This window comes from Pleurodeles waltl, chromosome 6, assembly GCF_031143425.1.
Source record: "Pleurodeles waltl isolate 20211129_DDA chromosome 6, aPleWal1.hap1.20221129, whole genome shotgun sequence".
Classification (NCBI taxonomy): Eukaryota; Metazoa; Chordata; class Amphibia; order Caudata; family Salamandridae; genus Pleurodeles; species Pleurodeles waltl.
In genome coordinates, this window is record NC_090445.1 from 220,550,243 (window position 1) to 220,569,719 (window position 19,477).

A 19,477-nucleotide genomic window follows, 5' to 3' on the forward strand; every position below is an offset into this window, starting at 1 on the left:
TAGTAAGACAGTGAGTACCGCTTGGTCAATGCTTATGCCATTGAAATGTTGATGTAGTTCTTGACTAACCACTAGTTGTCAGAATTATGCAAGGCCTTTAATGTATATGGTAAACAATCATGATGCATATACAAAACATTATATTCAGTTCAGATAGAACTGGAAAAGATGAGTTTAAGGATTTCTTGAAAGGAAGATGATTGGGCATGGAACGCATGTTGGTCGAGGGGGAGCTCCTTAAATTTCTAGCTACTTCCGTATATTACAGATTCCGTGCTTGTGAGACTTTGTATCTTGATATTTATAATTGAATGAATGTTTTATTTTATTAGTTAACTAAAACCATAAAAATATTCCTTCAACATAAAATTAAGAAGAATATTGGTGCGATAAAACAGTAGTGCAATAAAACTGTGAAATTAAAATAATGTAATACTTCTACAGATATGTATAACTGCTGAGTGTTTGCATCTGTGAACGCATTAGCGGCCAAAGATATTCGGAAAGTTATGTGGTATGTTACTTTTTGTAGATGAGTCGCTTTAACTTAAGAATAGCATTATTGAAGATGAACAACTTATTCATTACACCTGAACTTAATGGTTTGAAGTTGAGTGCAGCAGTGCAAAACATGGAGGTTGATTAGCCTGCCAGTTTATATTGTTTTCATTTCAGGCTCTTTAGACCTCTCCATTACCATTTCCAGTCATTCCCTCAACTGAACCTCTTGGCAGCCCGAGGGTTCAGTCTGTTTGAGGCTACAACCCCTTGCAGTTCACGCAAAAATCAAAACGGAAAACCTAAGGAAATGTGAGTATATTTTTCAGTGTCTATTTGTTCTTGTGCCTGATATAAAATTAACTGTTGGGGGTGTCCTCTTTTATATTTTTAATTTGAACCGAGCAAGAAAAGTGAGGTGAAGAGGAAGACCTAATTTGTGTTGAGCTTTCCTGGCAATTGTGCATTTGATAACGCTATAGACCAGTGGTTCCCAACCTGTGGTCTGGGGAACCGTGAAGCCTCCTCAGGGTGTCCGAGACTGCTTAGAAAATTAAATAGTATTAACAGGTTAATAGTGTATTTAAATAAAGTGGCTAAATGTGCTATTGCAAATTTTAAAACGTACTGTAAGTGTCAAGGAATTTGAAATTGGAGGCTAAAAATTTAATTGGTATCCTCAGATTGATTAATGGAGGGAGTGGAGATGCACCAAACAGAACATAGTTTGAACGATGTGTGGCTTTAAACTGTAAAAAAAAAAAAAAAAAAAAACTCCAACCTTCCTATTGTATTTGATATTTTTTTTTATATACATTTGTTTGCAAACTGAATAAAATGTGTTATCATTTGTGCATGTATTTGATGAATGCTTGTTTCTGTGTTTTTTGTGTATTGTTTTGCATTTCAAATCATTGACCATGCTTAGGCTGGGGTCCCCGGCTTCCAGTAATGACTCAATAGGGGACTCCCTGGGTTCCAATAATGATTTAATGGTGGTCCATGGGTTCCAGTAATGATAAAGTGGGGGGTTCACAGAATTTAGAAGGTTGGGAGCCACTGCTATAGACTGTTTTCACTTGTTAAACTCCACGCTTGAATTCAGGATTTAGGACTATGGGAGGGTATGGCGGTGGCAGTGGTGCTGGTGCTAGTGCTGGCAGTGGAGTTTTCCCAGCCCTGAATATGGCAGGTATGTTGTCTAGCAGCTCTCTGAGAGAATAGATTGAGCAATTTCGCTTTTGGAGGAAACTCTCCCGCACCATAACCTTATGCTGGTAGACTCTCAGGTAATGTTAGTTGCCACCCTGTTCCTTACTTCATGTATGCTGGCAAAGAGAATTTCGAATGGATACTTCTAACCTCAGAGCCCTGACCATAGAAACCCCCAGGAGCCAGACTGCGCTCTGCAAATTTTGTAGCAGTGGTCTTTTGCGCTGCTAGGTGTTCTCTTGCAGCTCTATACCACCCTGGAGGTGACGGAGTGAAGCTTCATATACACACATCCCCTGCATTTTAGGGTCAGTTTCATCATTTCTGCGTCTTCCGATGTAGATCCAGTGCTCTGCCCCCAACCTTGTGGCTTTTTCAACAGCCATAAAACATTTTTCTCCGTGTACGGAGAATATATCCCCATCCCCCACTGAAAACTACAGGTTTCAAGCCATGAAGCCGCAAGCATAAGAAAGCGAAACTGGATGTTTCCCCACCCCGCTACTCTAACTCGAAACAGAAAGGCATGTGAGTTTCAAGATGTAAATTTCACTTCATCTGTGTCACTGGCCATGGAACAGATTGCTCAGTAGGCTGCGACGTGGCCATATTTACCTATGGTGTTGCCTATCCTGCAGTAGATGGAGTCCCTCAGAGGCCATGCTGCAGTGGCCTCTAGTCAGGTAATAGCTGGCAGGTCCCTCTTGGCACAGTATATCCTGTTGGAACACATTACCAGGCCTCTACTGATTTTGGTATAGTCTTCCACTCTGGTTCCACGATCCACACTGCTTTCAAGTGCCAGTACAGGAACGCACACCTTGATGTATATATGTCATGTGAGATATTCCTAAATTTATTTTGGAAATTCTAATCTCTGCTAAAATTTAATATACAAGAACTACCCCTTGACTAGTTATGAGGAGAGGTCCCTCGTCCAGATTATCTCACAAGATACTGCCAGATATGTTCTTGACTGATGCCAGCACACCAAGAAGATTCTACATCAGACCTGATGCAGATAAACAGCCAGGTGAACTAGCTCTGCTGCTACGTGTGCTTTCCTTTCGCAGAGAACACTGCCTTCATGCCTCTTTGATAACCATAACTTTGGCTGCTAGTAAGGTGTGCAGTGCGTTGCTTCTCCTTAAGTCTAGACTGCAAGTTTTACTTTCCATGCTTTCTTATTCTGATGGATACAACTACCTGTGGATTCCTCACCTCATGGATTCCTCACCTCATGAATACTCCCATGGCGCCAGCATTCGACGGAAATCTTCTTACTAGTCTCTGCACGTCGACGAGGACGTCACTGTCTCGCACGCGACGCCGTCTGACGTCATACAGGCAATAAGAGGTCCTCGACGACGTGCAGACGTCAGTTCCCTTTTTTCCGTGCATTCGAAACGGTTATCTTCGAGGGAGCAACTGTTACTCTTGCGGTTACAGTGTATATCTTGCTGCGTACTCTTTCTCTGTGGAAATAATGTCGCAGAGAAAGTCTGGATTTAAGCCTTGTCGTGAGTGTGGAGGCAAGATGTCGGTGACGGATCCTCATTCCGATTGCCTTTGGTGTTTGAGCTCCGACCACGACGTCTCGACTTGTGATTCATGTCAGCACATGAATCCGAAGGCCCTTAACGCGAGGCGAAGCTGTTTATGGCCAAGTCAAAGGAGAAGCATCACAAGAAAAAGTCTTCTCCAAGACATCGGCGTCATCGAGACTCCCGGCGCCGTAGAGAATCTCGGCGTCATTCAAGGGAGGCTCGTTCCGGGTCTCCGGATCGGCGCCGGAGGACATGGGAGGTCAGCCCCACGGTGACGCCGCATCCTTCGACGCCGTTGCCCTCTCCGGCGTCTCCAACTTCGCCTGGACAGGCGTCGGTGATTGAGGTATTGGAGCCTCAAGTGTTTTCTCCGGCGCAGACGCCGAGGCCGGCGTTGGGGTCGCCTCCGAGTCAGGCACCCCAGTATCCGGCTTTTCCCACCCCTGGAGCCGATAGTTCCGCATTCTTGAATGCGATGTATGCCATCTTCCAACAGATGGCTCCAGGGGGTGCTCCGGCTGGGCCTTTGGCCTTTTCTTTGGGTGATCCTGCGCCTCTTCGGCCGGCACCCTTTATGCCCTTTCTCCCGTTTGGGAACGTGGGCTCGGCGCCAGTGTCGGCGCCGGTGGCCGCTCCGGTGGCTTCGGAGGGATTGGCCCCAGGGATTTCCATCCCGTCGACGTCGAGATTTCGGCCTGTGACTCCGGTGGGTCCATCCGTTTCAACTGCTCTTCAGTCGGCGCAGAAGTTACCTGTGGCGCCGGATGCGGCGTCGGTGGCTTCGGAAGATCGGCGCCGATCTCCGACTTCGGCGGAGGTATTGTCGACTCCGCGGATTGAGCAACGACTGCATTCAAGGAGGCGTGCTCTCCGGGTACTAGAGGAGCAGGAGTACCAACGAGCCCTAGAGGAAGGAGAGCTAGAGGACTCGGGTGATGGGCTGCGTGGACTGGAGTCGGCCAGTGGGCTGGACACTTCCCCTGAGTGGGACCTTTCGTCCCCGGGGGAATATACCGAGGAAGCTGCTTCCTTTCATACAGTGGTACGGAAGGCAGCTAGTTTTTTGGACCTGCCTTTGCCGGTGGTGGAGGCGAAACAAAACCTTTTGACAGAGGTGTTGCATCCGGCCTCAGCCGCGGCGGAGCCTCTATTACCTTTTAATGACGCTCTGCTGGATCCGGTTTTAGAGGTGTGGAAGAAGCCGGCATCTTCCCCAGCAGTTCACAGAGCCGTGGCCAGGAGGTATCGGACGGCTCCAACTGATCCTGGTTTCCTATCTAGGCACCCTACGCCGGAGAGCTTGGTTGTGCAGGCCTCCTGTTCGTCCAAGTCAGCGCCTGGTTCTTTTCCGACGGTGCCGGGGGACAGAGATTCAAAAAAGCTGGAGGCGCAGTCGAAGAAGATTTTTTCGTCCTGCAGTCTGGCTTTAAAAGCCACCAATGCAACCTGTATCCTGGGGAGGTATATTCATGCTCTGATGGATGACATCTCCTCTTCGTTTACAGAGCTTCCCCAGGGTCTTTTGGATCTTGTCTCTGATGCCCAGGCTGCTGCGACCCAAATTATCCAGACGGGACTGGATACCACCGACTCGGTAGCCAGAGCAATGGGCACAACTGTGGTGGAAAGGAGACCGGCCTGGCTCCGTAACTCGGGCTTTTCGGCAGATGTACAGTCCACATTGTTGGATCTCCCGTTTGATGGGGACAAACTGTTTGGGGCTAAGGCTGATTCGGCCTTGGAACGGTTTAAGGAGAGCAGGGCCACGGCTAAGTCGCTGGGACTCCAAGCTCCTTCTTCCACGGCCTCTTCCAGATTCTTCAGTAGGTTTCGTGGATTTGGGCGTGGCTCTTCCTCCTCTTCCTTTCGGGGAAGATATCAGCAACCTGCCTCTTCCCATCCCTATAGATCTTTTAGGGGGAGGGGTAGGGTCCGCACCAGGGGAGCTTCTCAGCAGCACTCTGCCTCTTCCTCATCCTCTGGCGGGGTGCAGCAGGGGAAGCAGCCTTAGGCTTCCACCATTTCCCACTCACTCCTCTCCTGTAGGGGGAAGATTACAGCATTTTCTCACCAAATGGGAGACTGTTACGTCGGACACTTGGGTTCTCAGTGTTGTGGGAAAAGGCTACACCCTTCCCTTTCGGGAGTTTCCGCCCCTCATCCCGCCCCGCCCTTCGTATTGTTCACAAGAACACCTCCTGTTGCTAGAACAGGAGGTAGAAGTCCTCCTTTTAAAGGGCGCGGTGGAGTTGGTCCCGGAGCAGGAAAGGGGTCAAGGAGTTTACTCAAGGTATTTCCTGATTCCCAAGAAGGATGGTCGTTTGAGACCAATTCTGGACCTGAGGATCTTGAATTGGTTCCTCAAGCAGGAAAAGTTCAAGATGCTGACCCTAGCACAGGTGCTTTTGGCGTTGAACATGGAAGACTGGATGGTGTCTGTCGACTTGCAGGATGCTTACTTTCATATCCCGATACTCAAGTCACACAGGAAGTATCTCCGGTTTGTGGTGGGATCGCAACACTACCAGTTTGCGGTCCTTCCGTTTGGTCTTACTTCAGCACCTCGAGTCTTCACGAAGGTGATGTCGGTGGTTGCGGCAGAGCTCAGAAGGAAGGGGATAGCAGTATTCCCTTACTTGGACGATTGGTTAATCAAAGCCAAGTCCCCGGAGCTTGTGTTGCGTCATCTGCAGTCAACAACCCAGTTGTTGTTCGACCTGGGCTTTTCGGTGAACGAGCCCAAATCTCACCTAGAGCCCTCTCAGCGCCTCCTGTTCATAGGGGCAGTACTGGATACAACATTGGGTCGGGCCTTTCCTCCGCCTCAGCGGATTCAAGATATTCAGGATTTGGTTCCAATGTTTCGAAATGGAGCGGTAGTTCCAGTCCTCAAGGTCCTTCGTCTGCTCGGTCTTTTTGCCTCCTGCATTCTGTTGGTCACGCATGCTCGCTGGCACATGAGGGCTCTTCAGTGGTGCCTCCGAAGGCAGTGGTCTCAACACAGAGGGGATCTAGAGGGTACTGTCAAGATCTCCAGAGATGCTGCTGTGGATTTGAAGTGGTGGATTGCAAGCAACAATCTTTCACAAGGAAAGCCGTTCCAGCAGTCGCCACCAGTGGCCACAGTCATAACGGATGCTTCCACTCTAGGGTGGGGAGCTCATCTGGGGGATCTGGAGATCAAAGGTCTTTGGTCTCCAGAGGAACAGATTTTTCACATCAATCTGTTAGAGTTACGGGCTGTACGTCTGGCTCTCAAGGCCTTCCTCCCTTCCCTTCGTGGTCAGTCGGTACAGGTCCTAACGGACAATACTACCACGATGTGGTACATAAACAAGCAGGGAGGAGTGGGGTCGTACCTTCTCTGCAGAGAAGCTCTTCGACTATGGTCCTGGGCAAAGGACCATCGGATTTGCTTGATAGCAAACCATCTGGCCGGAGTTTTGAACGTGCGTGCGGACAGTCTCAGTCGCCACTTCTCGGCAGACCACGAGTGGCGTCTCCATCCAGATCAAGTCCGTTTAATCTTCCAGAAGTGGGGGTTTCCTCGGGTAGATCTGTTTGCCACTCGAGAGAACGCGCATTGTCCGTTGTTCTGCAGCCTTCAGTATCCGATGCAGGAAGCGTTGGGGGACGCGTTTCAAATGACCTGGTGCGGCCAGTTGCTTTACGCGTTTCCTCCCATACCCTTGATTCCTCGAGTATTGAGGAAGATTCGCCAAGACCGGGCTCTAGTAATCTTAATAGCTCCGGATTGGCCAAGGAGGGTGTGGTACTCCGACCTTCTCCAACTCTCAACGTGCCCGCCGCTCCATCTCCCTTTCAGGGCAGACCTCCTCTCACAGTCGCAGGGGCAGGTTCTACACCCCAACCTCCAGAGTCTGCACCTACATGCCTGGAGATTGAACGGGGCAACCTGAGTTCCTTCTCTCTCCCGCCTGAGGTAGTGGATGTTATATTAGCGGCCAGGCGACACTCCACTAAATCTATCTACGCTAATAGGTGGTCTAAATTTGTTGCGTGGTGTGGAGAGAGGCAGATTGATCCCTTACATGCTCATCTATCGGACGTTTTGTCTTTTGCTCTATCTCTGGCGCAAAAAGGTTGTGCAGTGGCTACCATTAAAGGTTATTTATCGGCCTTGTCAGCCTTCATATGTCTTCCAGACCAACCATCTTTATTTAAATCCCCTATTGTTATCAGATTCTTGAAAGGTCTTCTAAATCAATATCCTCCAAAGCCATTCGTTATGCCGCAATGGGATTTGTCCTTAGTCCTGACTTTCCTTATGGGGTCCCCTTTTGAACCTATGCATTCTTGCCCCTTGAGGTATTTGGTTTTAAAAACAGTCTTCCTGATAGCTATAACATCAGCAAAGAGAGTGAGTGAGTTGCAGGCCTTATCAGTAAAACCCCCTTATACAACTTTTTATGGGGATAAGGTGGTGTTGAGGACCAAGGCTGCTTTCCTCCCGAAGGTTGTTTCACCCTTCCATTTGGCTCAGGCAATTACTTTGTCCACGTTCTATCCTCCGCCTCATCCTTCCAAAGAGGAAGAAAGACTGCACCGTCTGGACCCAAAGAGAGCGTTGAGCTTCTTTATCGATAGAACAAGGGATTTCAGGCTGGAGGATCAGCTGTTTATTGGATACGTGGGCAAGAGGAGAGGAAAGGCAGTCCACAAGAGAACACTATCCAGGTGGGTTGTTCTTTGCATTAAAATATGTTACTCTTTGGCAAAGAAGGATCCTCCTGAGGGCATTAGAGCTCATTCCACCAGAGCTAAGTCGGCCACTTCGGCCTTAGCCAGAGGTGTTCCTGTGGTCGACATCTGCAAGGCCGCAACTTGGTCGTCCCTTCACACTTTTGCAAAACATTACTGTTTAGATTCTGAGGTTAGAAGGGACGGCCATTTTGCACGGTCAGTGCTGCAGGATTTCTTGGTTTGACCATTTAGGCACCCACCGCCGGGCGTGGTACTGCTTTGGGACTCTATTCATGAGGTGAGGAATCCACAGGTAGTTGTATCCATCAGAAGAACGAGTTACTTACCTTCGGTAACGACTTTTCTGGTGGATACATTAGCTACCTGTGGATTCCTCACGGTCCCACCCGCCTCCCCGTTGCCTTTATGGTCTTGCCAAGTAATCCTTGAGTGCGCTCCTCTTGGTCTTTGAGGGTGCAATAGATGTATATATAATATATTTATATATATATATGTGTATATGTGTATATATCTTTATGTATATACTTGGTGTGTGTATATATTTTAAGAGTTTTTTTTATATATATATATATATATATATATATATATATATATGTACATAAAAAGATTTACAGTTATTCATACAATGTGGTGTATTTTACAATATAATGGATGTTGCCTTGCTCTTTCATTGCATTGCCTGGTTGTTCTCATGCACGTAAAAAATGATTGGTACTGACGTCTGCACGTCGTCGAGGACCTCTTATTGCCTGTATGACGTCAGACGGCGTCGCGTGCGAGACAGTGACGTCCTCGTCGACGTGCAGAGACTAGTAAGAAGATTTCCGTCGAATGCTGGCGCCATGGGAGTATTCATGAGGTGAGGAATCCATGAGGTGAGGAATCCACAGGTAGCTAATGTATCCACCAGAAAAGTCGTTACCGAAGGTAAGTAACTCGTTCGTTTAGCACATGGAATTAGGTTTTAGGTTGTTGGATAATAAATGTCTTTTAATATCTATGTCAGACATGTTAATTTTATCCTCCTTGTTCACAACATGCCTATTTGCTGTTTTTATGATTATTCTGTGTGGTGGTTTTAGGTGTGCTAAGAAACAGGGTCGCCCTTTTGCATTAAATGCTTTTAATTAGTGTTTATTCTTCTGGTACCACGGTGCCCCAGATCCCAGCTTAGGGATTGTTAGTAACTCAAAAACAATGATTCCACTTAAACAATGTATTGGGTGGCGTTCTGTGGTGTTAGTCTGCTTTTCACATTCAGCGCTGGTACCTTAAACCAAAGTACACCTGTGTCACCAATAGTGGGAAAGCAAACTTTGAAGAACAATGCCAGAATCATATTTTATGCAACAGTCCCCTCCCCCCTGCCTCCCCTTTCAATCAACAAGCTTTAATAGATCTTCAATGGCTGATAAACCTAGAGGCGCTGCCTGGTCTGAAACATGCTTGGTTATTGCATAGTAAGTTTTGCTACTCTATGTAGGCTAGAAGTTGGGCGGTGACTATTTTTTCTAAAATGTTTGCAGTGAAAAGCAAGAAAGATCTGTCTGGTTCCTTAATCAAAGGTCTTCTAACTTCTATTTATTTATTTATTTTTTAATTTCACCGGGCTACACATTCAGTAAGGGAGACATTAAAAAGTTCTGTGAGCATGGGAGAGAGTGCCTTTCCATGGAATCTTAGAACTGTAGACCGGCAGACATCCAACTCTGAACCAGAATCTTTACCTAGCTAAAGTAGCTTAATCCACAACTCTACTGATATTGGAGAGAAGGCTCATCAAATCATAGTTGTCACTTGACTGTCCTAGCTTGAAGCAAAGATTGAAAAGAAGAGGCAGGGGTCAGTGAGGTTTAACGTTAGAAAGATAGTCTCTAATCATTTAAATTTTGCCCTAAAAAACATACAAACATAATGTACTTGTTATGAGGGCTCTAGATCATCTTTGACCACGTAGGGATTATATAAAGACTGTGGTTTTAAAAAGTTCTTTGATATTATTGGGAACTAAAAGGATTTTGTGAATAACATGCTCTTTCCGAACCAAGTGATTCTACACGAGCGTCTTTTTACGGTACTCTGCATTTGCCTGGGTACTATATGGCCTCCTCCAAGCTTTTTTCTATTTGTGGAGCACATTTTACTGTGCTTTAACTTGCTCTAAGAACCTGTGTCATGTGCGGATCTAGATTTATACAACTTGATTGGAGCAGGTTCTAAACTGTATATTCTTTCAAAGTTTTGCATGCTTAGCAGCAAGTGTTTGCAAATAAGATGGCCATTAACAGTATATACATTTTGGGCCAGAGTGAGAGCATCAAAGGTGCTATTAAAGTTCTCATTAGTCATGTTACCCTAGACTTGTTTAGTAACTGGGTATTTGTCATTAATATTGGATATTATCACATTTAGTAATAAAGATAAGAAAAATCACATCATGGCAGTGGTAACAGGAATACCACTCCTACACTGGCCCTGTTTGGAAAAAATATGATCAAGTGCATGGCAATTAATAGTGGAAGGCCTAGGGAACAAGAGAATTTTAAAGTAGCCAGTGGTACGAAATTGGCTATTGAGCCCTCAACTGAAAGATTAACCTCACCTAAAACCACATTATGAACAACATGTATTATGAGTTCTTCCAGCTAATTAAAGTTATTGGTTATTTTTGATAGGCAGTAGTGATATAATGTGGGGTTTTCATCCAAAGTGGGATGCGAGGTGCAATGTTGTATATGTCATTAGTCATGTGTTGGAGTTCTGGGTGGTGAGGTCATCTGGGTTCTTTGGTGGTTGGGACGGATGGTGAAGGGGCCTGGCTTGACAGGCACAGGTTGTTCATGTCATTTAAACCTTAAAGATCTACACGTGTCGTGTTAGAACTATATTGCTTTTTCTGGCAATGAGGATTGGATGTGCCAGGCATCTTAAAGATGTAATTGGAGCCCAGCAGAGAATAGCTTTTGCCACCCAAGTGAATTGATTACTTCAGTACTTGGTCGGTTTCGTCCCTGTTCCGTTTTATTCAGCAGTAAGTTTTGAAGCACAGATATTGGATTAGTTTTGGCAGGGAACCTGTTTTAATGGGCTGAGACTTAAATCTGCCAGCTCCCCCAGCACCCTCAAGCCAGTTTTAGCCAGTGGCCTGTGTTTTACTTCAGAACCACCGCTGCTCGCCTAGAAGCTGTCAGTCGTGTGAGCCGTGCGCATGCAGAGCGTTAGTCAGCACGTATGTTGGAAGATAATGCCGTGGCCTTGAGGCCACGTTGCACAACAGGGCAGGTGCAGAAAGTGGAGGAGCTTCCGAGCTCTCCAGCAGTGGCAGTTTCATGCCAGTGCGCATGTGTTCACCAGGGCATTAAGGAGATCAACGCGATTGTTGGCATGTCTTCCAACATTTCAATAAAGAGGAAACAAAACTTGTCAGTAGATGAATTAAAGCGGCCTAATCTAGACACAAGAATAGTGTATTTTGCCTTTAAGTACTTCTACTAAATAAACATGCAGTTTGGACCAATGTTAATGTAAACACACAAATATATACTATTTACAGCATGCGGTTTCACCTCATCCTCCTCCGTGTCTGACTCTTTTCAGTGACAGCTACAACTTTCAGGAGCTCACTGGGAGAAATCTCTCATAAAACATCAGTGCTATTTAGTCACAGCACCACCACCTACTTGCTTTCCTTATTCCCTGTAGGACAGCAGTGAGATGTTTTCAGGTTCCTCCCACTGCAACAGGGCCACCTGGTGTATACAAGATTAATCATGAACATAAGTCAGTCAATATTTTGGCACTCTGGGCACCAATTTTTCACCTGTGCGAAAGAAAGTGATTTTGATGGGATGTTTCAGCACTGGAGGACAGCATATTTTCAAATACTTGCCCCAAGTGTTTGAGAAAAATAGTGATGTAATGGCGTATTTGAATAAGGAAGCCAAGTTAAGGTCTCAGAATTTATTTGCCAAAACAATTAACATCTTTATGAGATGTCATAAGTTTTATACACAACTGCAAAAAAAAAGTTTGAGTCAGTCGATTAGTTTGTAGCCAGCTCCCACAACCTGGCTATAAAGTGCACATTTGGGTTGATGACTGAAGAAATGATCAGAGACGAGCTGATTGTTCAGTGCAGCAGTAAAAAAGAAAATACAAGAGTCTTTAGGCCGCAAGTGAACCCACTCTTAAGGATGCCATCAAGATTGTGGAGGAATCTGAGGTGTATGAAGGAGTGGCAAAAAATGGAGACTAAATCCGATCAGACCATAGCAAAAGTTTATAATGGATTGGATTTAGTTAACACAGTAAAAATTAAAAAAACTTTATCTACAAAGTGTCATTCTTAATAAAGGTGTTGAGAAATGAGTCAACAAAAAGGGAAGTATATCAACAAATTTACAGAAATCTCAAAGTGGCCGTTCATGCTATAGGTGTGGTAGCTATTCATACATGAATGACTCAAACTTGTTTTGTCATTGGCAAAGAGTGCTGCCTATGAGGGAAAAAAAGGGGCATTTCACACGTCTGAAAGGCCTCTAACAAGAGGGTCTCCCTAGAGGTGGTTGAGGATGTTGCAGATCAGAGTGTTGTTTGTTGGTAAAAAGAGGCGGGGAAAACAAAAAAATAGAAGAGAAAGCTGCGACCCAAAGCAGAAGTCGGGAATAATGACAAATCAGTCATCTTGATGGTAGTATACATGGAGCCTGAAACCATCCTACCAAAACAGCGTGTTTAATGCTGTATGCCTAAGGGAAGCATTGAAAGTATGAGATGTAATTCTGAAAGGATATCAGGAAGCTGATATTTCTATTGTAATGTACCCCATCACATCACAGCAGAAACTGAATTTAAGAAACAAATTCCTAAGGGAAAAAGTATATGGAGCAGCTGAAGGTCCTCCAATATTAGGTTGGTCTCACCAGTACGACCCGCACATAATTGTCAACCTGTGTACAATAGAACAAGTTTTGGTGGTTGAAGAGTAATTGGATGCCTCGCTCAAAGACTTTGAAAGGGTTTTTGAGGACAAACTAGATGAGGCAAAGCTATCAGCACAAAATAGTTTTAAGGAAACATATGGTCCCAGTGAATTCTTCTGTGAGGACGGTACCTTTGGCAGCCCATGCTGTATTAAAAACAATTCTTGATCAAATGATTAAAGAGATGATCATTAAGCCCGTGGAGGCGACAGTGGCTGTCTCCGGTTGTTGTCACCAAGAAAGCAGATATCTCTCCTCAGTTCTGTGTGAATTTGCGCAGTCTCAATTAAGCTGTTATGGACTGCTTTCTGCTGCCAAATATCAATGAGTTAATCTTCCAGCTTTCGAATTGCCAGTATTTTCCTAAACTGGATCTCGGGAGTGCCTACCACCAGGTGAATTTGCATCAAGATTCCAAACTCTTGACAATGTTTGTTGCAATTGGAAACGTCTCCCAATTTAACAGGTTGCCACTTGGCTCTCTTCAGCAGCCAGTGTGTTTCAGAGACTGATGGTAAATCTGTTGTCAGGTATAAAAAAATGTGGTCTTTTTCCAAGATGTCATAATCATTTTCGGGGAAAATGTTGCTGATCACAATAAGGCCCTGTGTGGAGTTTGGAGCTGAATTGCTATAGCAGGGATGACTTTGTAAAGACAAATGCAAATTCCTGGCAACAGAGGATGAGTACCTTGGGCACCTGATTACAGGTGAAGGAATGAACACCCGAGTTGAATTTGGTCAGTGCAATAGTAAATGCACCCATTCCTAATGACAGACAAGCTGAGATTATTCAGGGGACATCTGGAGTATTATGCAAAATTTGGGAGATTTTGCATACAAATTAAGTCCGCTCAGGGAGCTATGAAACAGAAGAAGTTTAAGTTGAGAGAGACTCGGCAAACTGCTTTTGACCAGCTTAAGATGGATATTTTACATATTGCAATTTTGGTTACGCTACAATTTGGTTTGCGGACAGTTATCACAGTAGATGCGAGTGCAGTTGGAACTGGAGCTGTACTTTTACAATTGCATGGAGGGACAGAAAACTATAGGTTTTACTTTTCGCTCCTTGTGTGATGCCGTAAATAATTATTCAGTCATTGGGGAGAAGCGTTTGCTGCTACCTGAGCCACAATTTATTTCTGTCTTCATTTAGGGTGGAAAGTTTATTCCAAGACCAGATCACTAGCCACTTTTGCAAGTGCTAGGGCTGAATGGCATGACCGGTTCTGGTCAAATTGGCAAGGCTGGCTTTAAAGATACAGGGCAATGGCTGTGAGTTAGAATATCTGCCAGGGTGGATGAAACAAAGTGGCAGATTGCTTGTCAAGATTACCAGACAATTCTGCTGGTGACTGTACTTTTGATTTTGAAGTAGTGGCTGACATAGAAGATGCCGCAGAGGATTTGCAAGGCTCTCTGTCCCTAAATGTATGAAATATGCCCCTGGATGAAGATGTGGTTCTTGAGCCTATGAGAGAAATGCTCAAGCACATTGCCTGATGCAATTGGACCTTTCCATATAGTTTTAAGAGTTATCCCTGGTGGGGAATAGACTAGTCATGATGTTAGGGAGAGGTTTATAAGGTTAGCTCACGATGGGCATTTAGGACAAACCCTCACCATCAAGAGGCTTAAAGAGAAATTTTTGTAGCTGATAATGGATACCCAAGCAAAAGAGTGGGTTGGAGTAGTGAGTTGTGCAAGAACTTTGAACACAAAAAAAAAAAAAGGTTAAGAGTTGGTCTGGGAGTGACCGAACATCATCAACAAGTTGTTGATATAGGGGCTGTGTGGGAGAAAGCATGCCTAGATTTTGTTTTGGATCCCTACTATGCCATCCCAAACATGAAAGATATGCAGCAGTCTTGGTTGATGTCAAGTACAGATGGTAGGAGGTTGTTTTTATGAGATGTATTTCGACACTAAAGCCACCAATGCAGTGTTAGGAGAGATATTAAGAAGGGATCCCTTCTAAATTAATCACTGACAATTGCACTCAACATATCTCTGTTAACATGCAAAATGTCCTAATTGACTTGGGAGTCAACTTGGTACTTCACTTTGCAACCCCCAAAGCAATGGTCCGGTTGAGAGGCTGAATCGTTTGGTGAAGGGCACCATGGAACTAGCTTCTAAAGCTGGTTTATATGTGCAGTGTGATCAGATATTTTGTGGGCATACCACACCACACCACACCAAACTCTGGTACAGGCAAGACACCATTTAAGTTGCTGCATGGGAGAGAGACCGGAATTAAATTGGTTCCTTCTTTGTTGCGCGAGTGCGATGAAACTGGCTGATAGTGGGGAAAAAACATCGAGGAGCCAACAAGTTGATTGAGGTTGGTGATTTGATGAAGGAGAAGCCTAGTGGTGTGATTGGTGGTCTGTCCAAATTTCAAGGCCCTTATAAAGTTAAGAAGGTGGATGGGAAATTAGGCGGAGTTAGACGTGGAACCTCAGAGTTGTTGGTTTCAGCAGGAAGGGAGAAGTGTAGTCAAACTGGTGGAGCGAGTGCAAAGTTTCACTGATTGGTTGTTGATGGACGATAATAATTTCTCTGGTGTGTGACACAGATGATGCAATGCTTCAAGCCACAACAGTGAAGGTGCTGGTGTTTGTACAGCTCGATTAAGCAGGCATCCTGCGTGGTGGGGAGCCTATGTGTGGGGGAGTCAGGTAATTGGTTTTGTTTACTGCCTTTGTGAAGGGGCAGAAGGTTATATGTTTGCATGTTCTTTTGTAATGTTCATGGGCATGTTTTGCTTTTTCGGAAAGAAGGGTATGTGTTATAATGTGGGGTTTTCATCTGTAGTGGGATTTAGGGTGGAATGTTTGTATGTGTCATTAGTGATGTGTTGGGAGTTCTGGGTGGTGAGGTCATTGAGGTTCTGTTGCTGCTAATGGTGAAGGTGCCTGTTTTGACGGGCACAGATTTGTTCATCTGTCATTAAACCTTAACGATCTGTGGGTGTTGTGTTATGATTATAACAAGTAGTTGGTGCTTGATTTCTCAAATGTGTGCTGATGCCAAAAGCTCTATTTACTTGTCTGCGGCCGGTGCAGCATGTTGAAGTCCTGGTCTCGACTTCCTCATGTCACTTTAATCCACTAGCAGACACATCATGCCCCTCACTTTGCATGTTCCTGCTTTCTCACTCTGACTTTTTTTCTGAATTTATTTTCCTCCTTTTTTTCTGTTTCTTTTTCTTGCTCTCGTTGTCTGATGAAGAAAAAATAGGTGCAGGTCCCCCCCAAAAAAGTGTTTTGGGCCCCACAGGCAACCACCAGCTCATATTGGTGGTAACAAAATAATGCTCAGCTGAGTTTTAGTACTAACTTTCAATACCTGGCTATTGTGAGCATGCTAAAGGCAGAATTTTCCAATGTTCCCTATAGATTATAAGTACCCAGCACCTCTTAGTGAGGTGGTCAGAGCTTAATAATTTGTATAAGAATTTCGCCACTATTAGATCAATCCCCACCTGAAGGGCTGGCAGGAGACTGAATTACAGAGCTAAGCAGACACAACAGGCCCTCTGCTCGAAGTGACAGATTCGATTGGCCCTTTCAGATATGTGCCACCTGGAAATGGAGTTAATATAAGACCACAGCAATCAATGGGGCTTACCTTCTGGTCCAATTCAGTGATTACATGTCTGTACCACCTCATTGACATTATGTCCAGCAGCAGGCTGACTACCAGACTTGGCCTGGTGCAGACACGCTTGCCTAGGGAGCACCAGCAGCTTGCATCTGCCTTTTGATGCCCATTTAAAAGCGGTGTTTCGCGGGGGGCATATACAGAGTGCCTGGTTCTGCCCAGAATCATGCAGTCGAAAAGGGGGAAAAAGAAGCCATACTGGTGACAAAAACGAGCTGAATTAATCAAATATCAAAGAAACCAAGCAGCCTTGAACCAAAAGTAGAGTTAAGCTTTTACGTTAATCGCACCAAGGGCCATTGAGTAGACAATCAGCTTTTTGTAGGGTTCTCTGGGGTGAAGAAAGGAATGGCTGTGCAGAAAAGGACTGTCGAGGTGGATAGCGCTCTGCTTTGACATCTGCTATACAGTAGCCAAAAAGCAGCCTCTGGAAAGGTGGAGAGCCTGTTCACCAGGGCTAACTCTGCTACCACAGTGTTTGCATACAGATTGCCTGCCCCTGATATCTGCCAGGCTACAATGTATCCCCCTGAGTCCACTTTACAGACACTCTACTTTGGGGATTATAATAGCTGCTAAATAGATACTAAAGATGAGGTAACTGCAGCTAGAAGTATCCATCAAAAGAACAAGTTACTTAACCTTGGAAATACGCTTTCTGGTGGAAACCCTAACTGCAGATTCCTCACTGCTCTCCCACATACCTGTTTTGTTCTGTAGAGTGACTTCCCAAATAGATCCCAAATTGGAGATCTGCATACTTGTACAGACCATTATTTTGTGCTTCACATACAAGGGTGTGTAGAGTAAAGATAGAAACTTTTTGGTGTGCAGGGGTGGCGCTTACATGCTGCTCCACTCTGCTACTTCCAGAGTCGAACTCTTCTAAAGGTGAGTAATTTGTGATTAGATATTGCACCCACCAGAAGTTTTTAGTTTAATTTCCATCAAGCAAAATAACCGATAATACTTCTTGTCTGTTCAGAAATCTCGATGTAGTAAGTGATATAAATTCTGTCTCTTTTTTTTTTTTTTTTTTTTTTGCTTTAAATGTTGTGTAACACTTTGTTTTCCAACAGTGAATAACTCTTTGGGGAAGAGCTTTTTTTTTATTTTTATTTTTTTAACTATTTTATTTATTTATTTTAAACTACTTTTATCTTTTTTTTTTTGGTGCAAGGATTGCCACAGTTGATCAGGCATCTCATTCCCTGTCTGCCTTGGCCAAAGGTTTTTTTGGGGTCGGTGGTGGGTGATTTGTTTGTTGTCCCGGGACCATTCCTCACCATTATGCCTAAGAGATGTCGAAATCATGCGCCGCCTGACTTACAGGCATCTGAGGGCCTCTCTGGGGTAACCTTCGCAATTGCTGTTCTAAAACCAGACAAATGTTTGGTCCTCGGCCTCCCACCAGCTTTAGTGGAAGGAAAAGTACTGGGAAACATAATGGCTGTCCCGGTGCCATTTTTACAGTTGGAATGATTCCACCAAGGCAACTGTCGGATGCCTTGGTTCAGGTTGCTAAGGGGAGGCGAGGTGTCATAGGATGCATCACACAACACCTTGGGTAAGGGTGGAGATGATGAGTGCAGGTCTGGGGGAGGGAGGTGGATGATTCTTGGTAATCCTCCCTGATCTTTGTACAAGGCTTTGGACACACATCCACTTACCTCACTCCTTGGGCAAGGTGGGGAGGATTTAAATATAGGTGGCGGGAGTTGGATAAAGACTCCTGTGTTTTGGGTGGTGGAAGGTGGCTTAGGCAAGCTAAAGCTGACAGGACTTCTGTGACTATTCTTAAAGGTCTGAAGTTTCTACATATTTCACTTTTGCCAATTGGAAATCCTGGGGTGGATTTTTAAATTTAACCCTGGCTCGGGCTATGCCAGGGATGTGTAGATTGTAAGCAGTTTTTCTTTTCCATTTTCGTTGGCATAGCACTTGCATAAGCAGGTGAGTTTCATTTACTGTTCCATGCTGAGGCCCTTAGTGTTTAAATAGTCATATGAAGGAATATATATATTTGTTTTGGAGTTTGGGAAGTTTGTGGGCCAGCTTGAAGTAGCCAGGAAAATGCCTGACTGGAAAGATAAAAGAACAGAATTAAAAGACACTATGCAAGGTTAAAATGTGGAATGATTTGTTTTTGGGAGTTTGTGTTAGATTGAACTGAGTTGTTGGTGGGGGTACGGAGGTTGGGTGTAGAACTGAATGGGTGTTCTGTATGTTTTAGCACAAACAGTATACTCTACTGAATCATTAACAGGAGGGCAGCTTTCTTTTCTTGCATTAGAATAGGGAGTTTTTTTCTGAATTCAGGTCTACCAACTTCTCTTTAGTTAAATTCTTCCCCCACTGATACCAAATATTGTCTTACTCACAGTGAAACAGAAGAAAGAAGCCCAAAGGTTAAGCTGACCCTTGCAGCGAAGAAAAAGAGAAAGGGGTACTGCGAGTGCTGCCAGGAAGCCTTTGAAGAGCTTGTCACGGTGAGCGCGCATGGTGCTTTAAACTTAAAACCTTTATCTGCTTATATGGGTCCTAAGCTTCTCTTATGAGCATGTCACCTACTATAACAATCCTATGAAAAGCCTATATTCAGTTACTTATTGGCACAGCCTGCATCATCTGTCTCCTGCACACTCCTACCTTAGTTCTGACGTTCCTAGCAGATTTTATTTTAAAATTGCTGGTTTTTGGTCTAGGTTGACAGATGTACATTATTAAAGTTGCCTAGAGGCAGAAGGTCTTTGGGCATTTATACATTTCTTTTGGCGATTGCATCTGCTTTCAGTAACTTTGGTACATGAAGGAGATCTTTAACACATGAGGCTGTCTTGCTACC

At 44.7% G+C, this 19,477-nt stretch overlaps 1 protein-coding gene across 4 annotated transcripts in view; it reads left to right on the forward strand.

Annotated features, from left to right (window-relative positions):
• The window catches only part of DBF4B (DBF4B-CDC7 kinase regulatory subunit), a 175,315-nt gene that overhangs the window by 88,458 nt on the left and 67,380 nt on the right, over positions 1 to 19,477 (forward strand). For all 4 annotated transcript variants that reach the window (XM_069237927.1, XM_069237926.1, XM_069237930.1 and 1 more), the window contains exons 10-11: positions 676 to 810; positions 19,016 to 19,121. In XM_069237927.1, the coding sequence (XP_069094028.1) occupies positions 676 to 810; positions 19,016 to 19,121 (241 nt within the window). The remainder of the gene's footprint in view (positions 1 to 675; positions 811 to 19,015; positions 19,122 to 19,477) is intronic.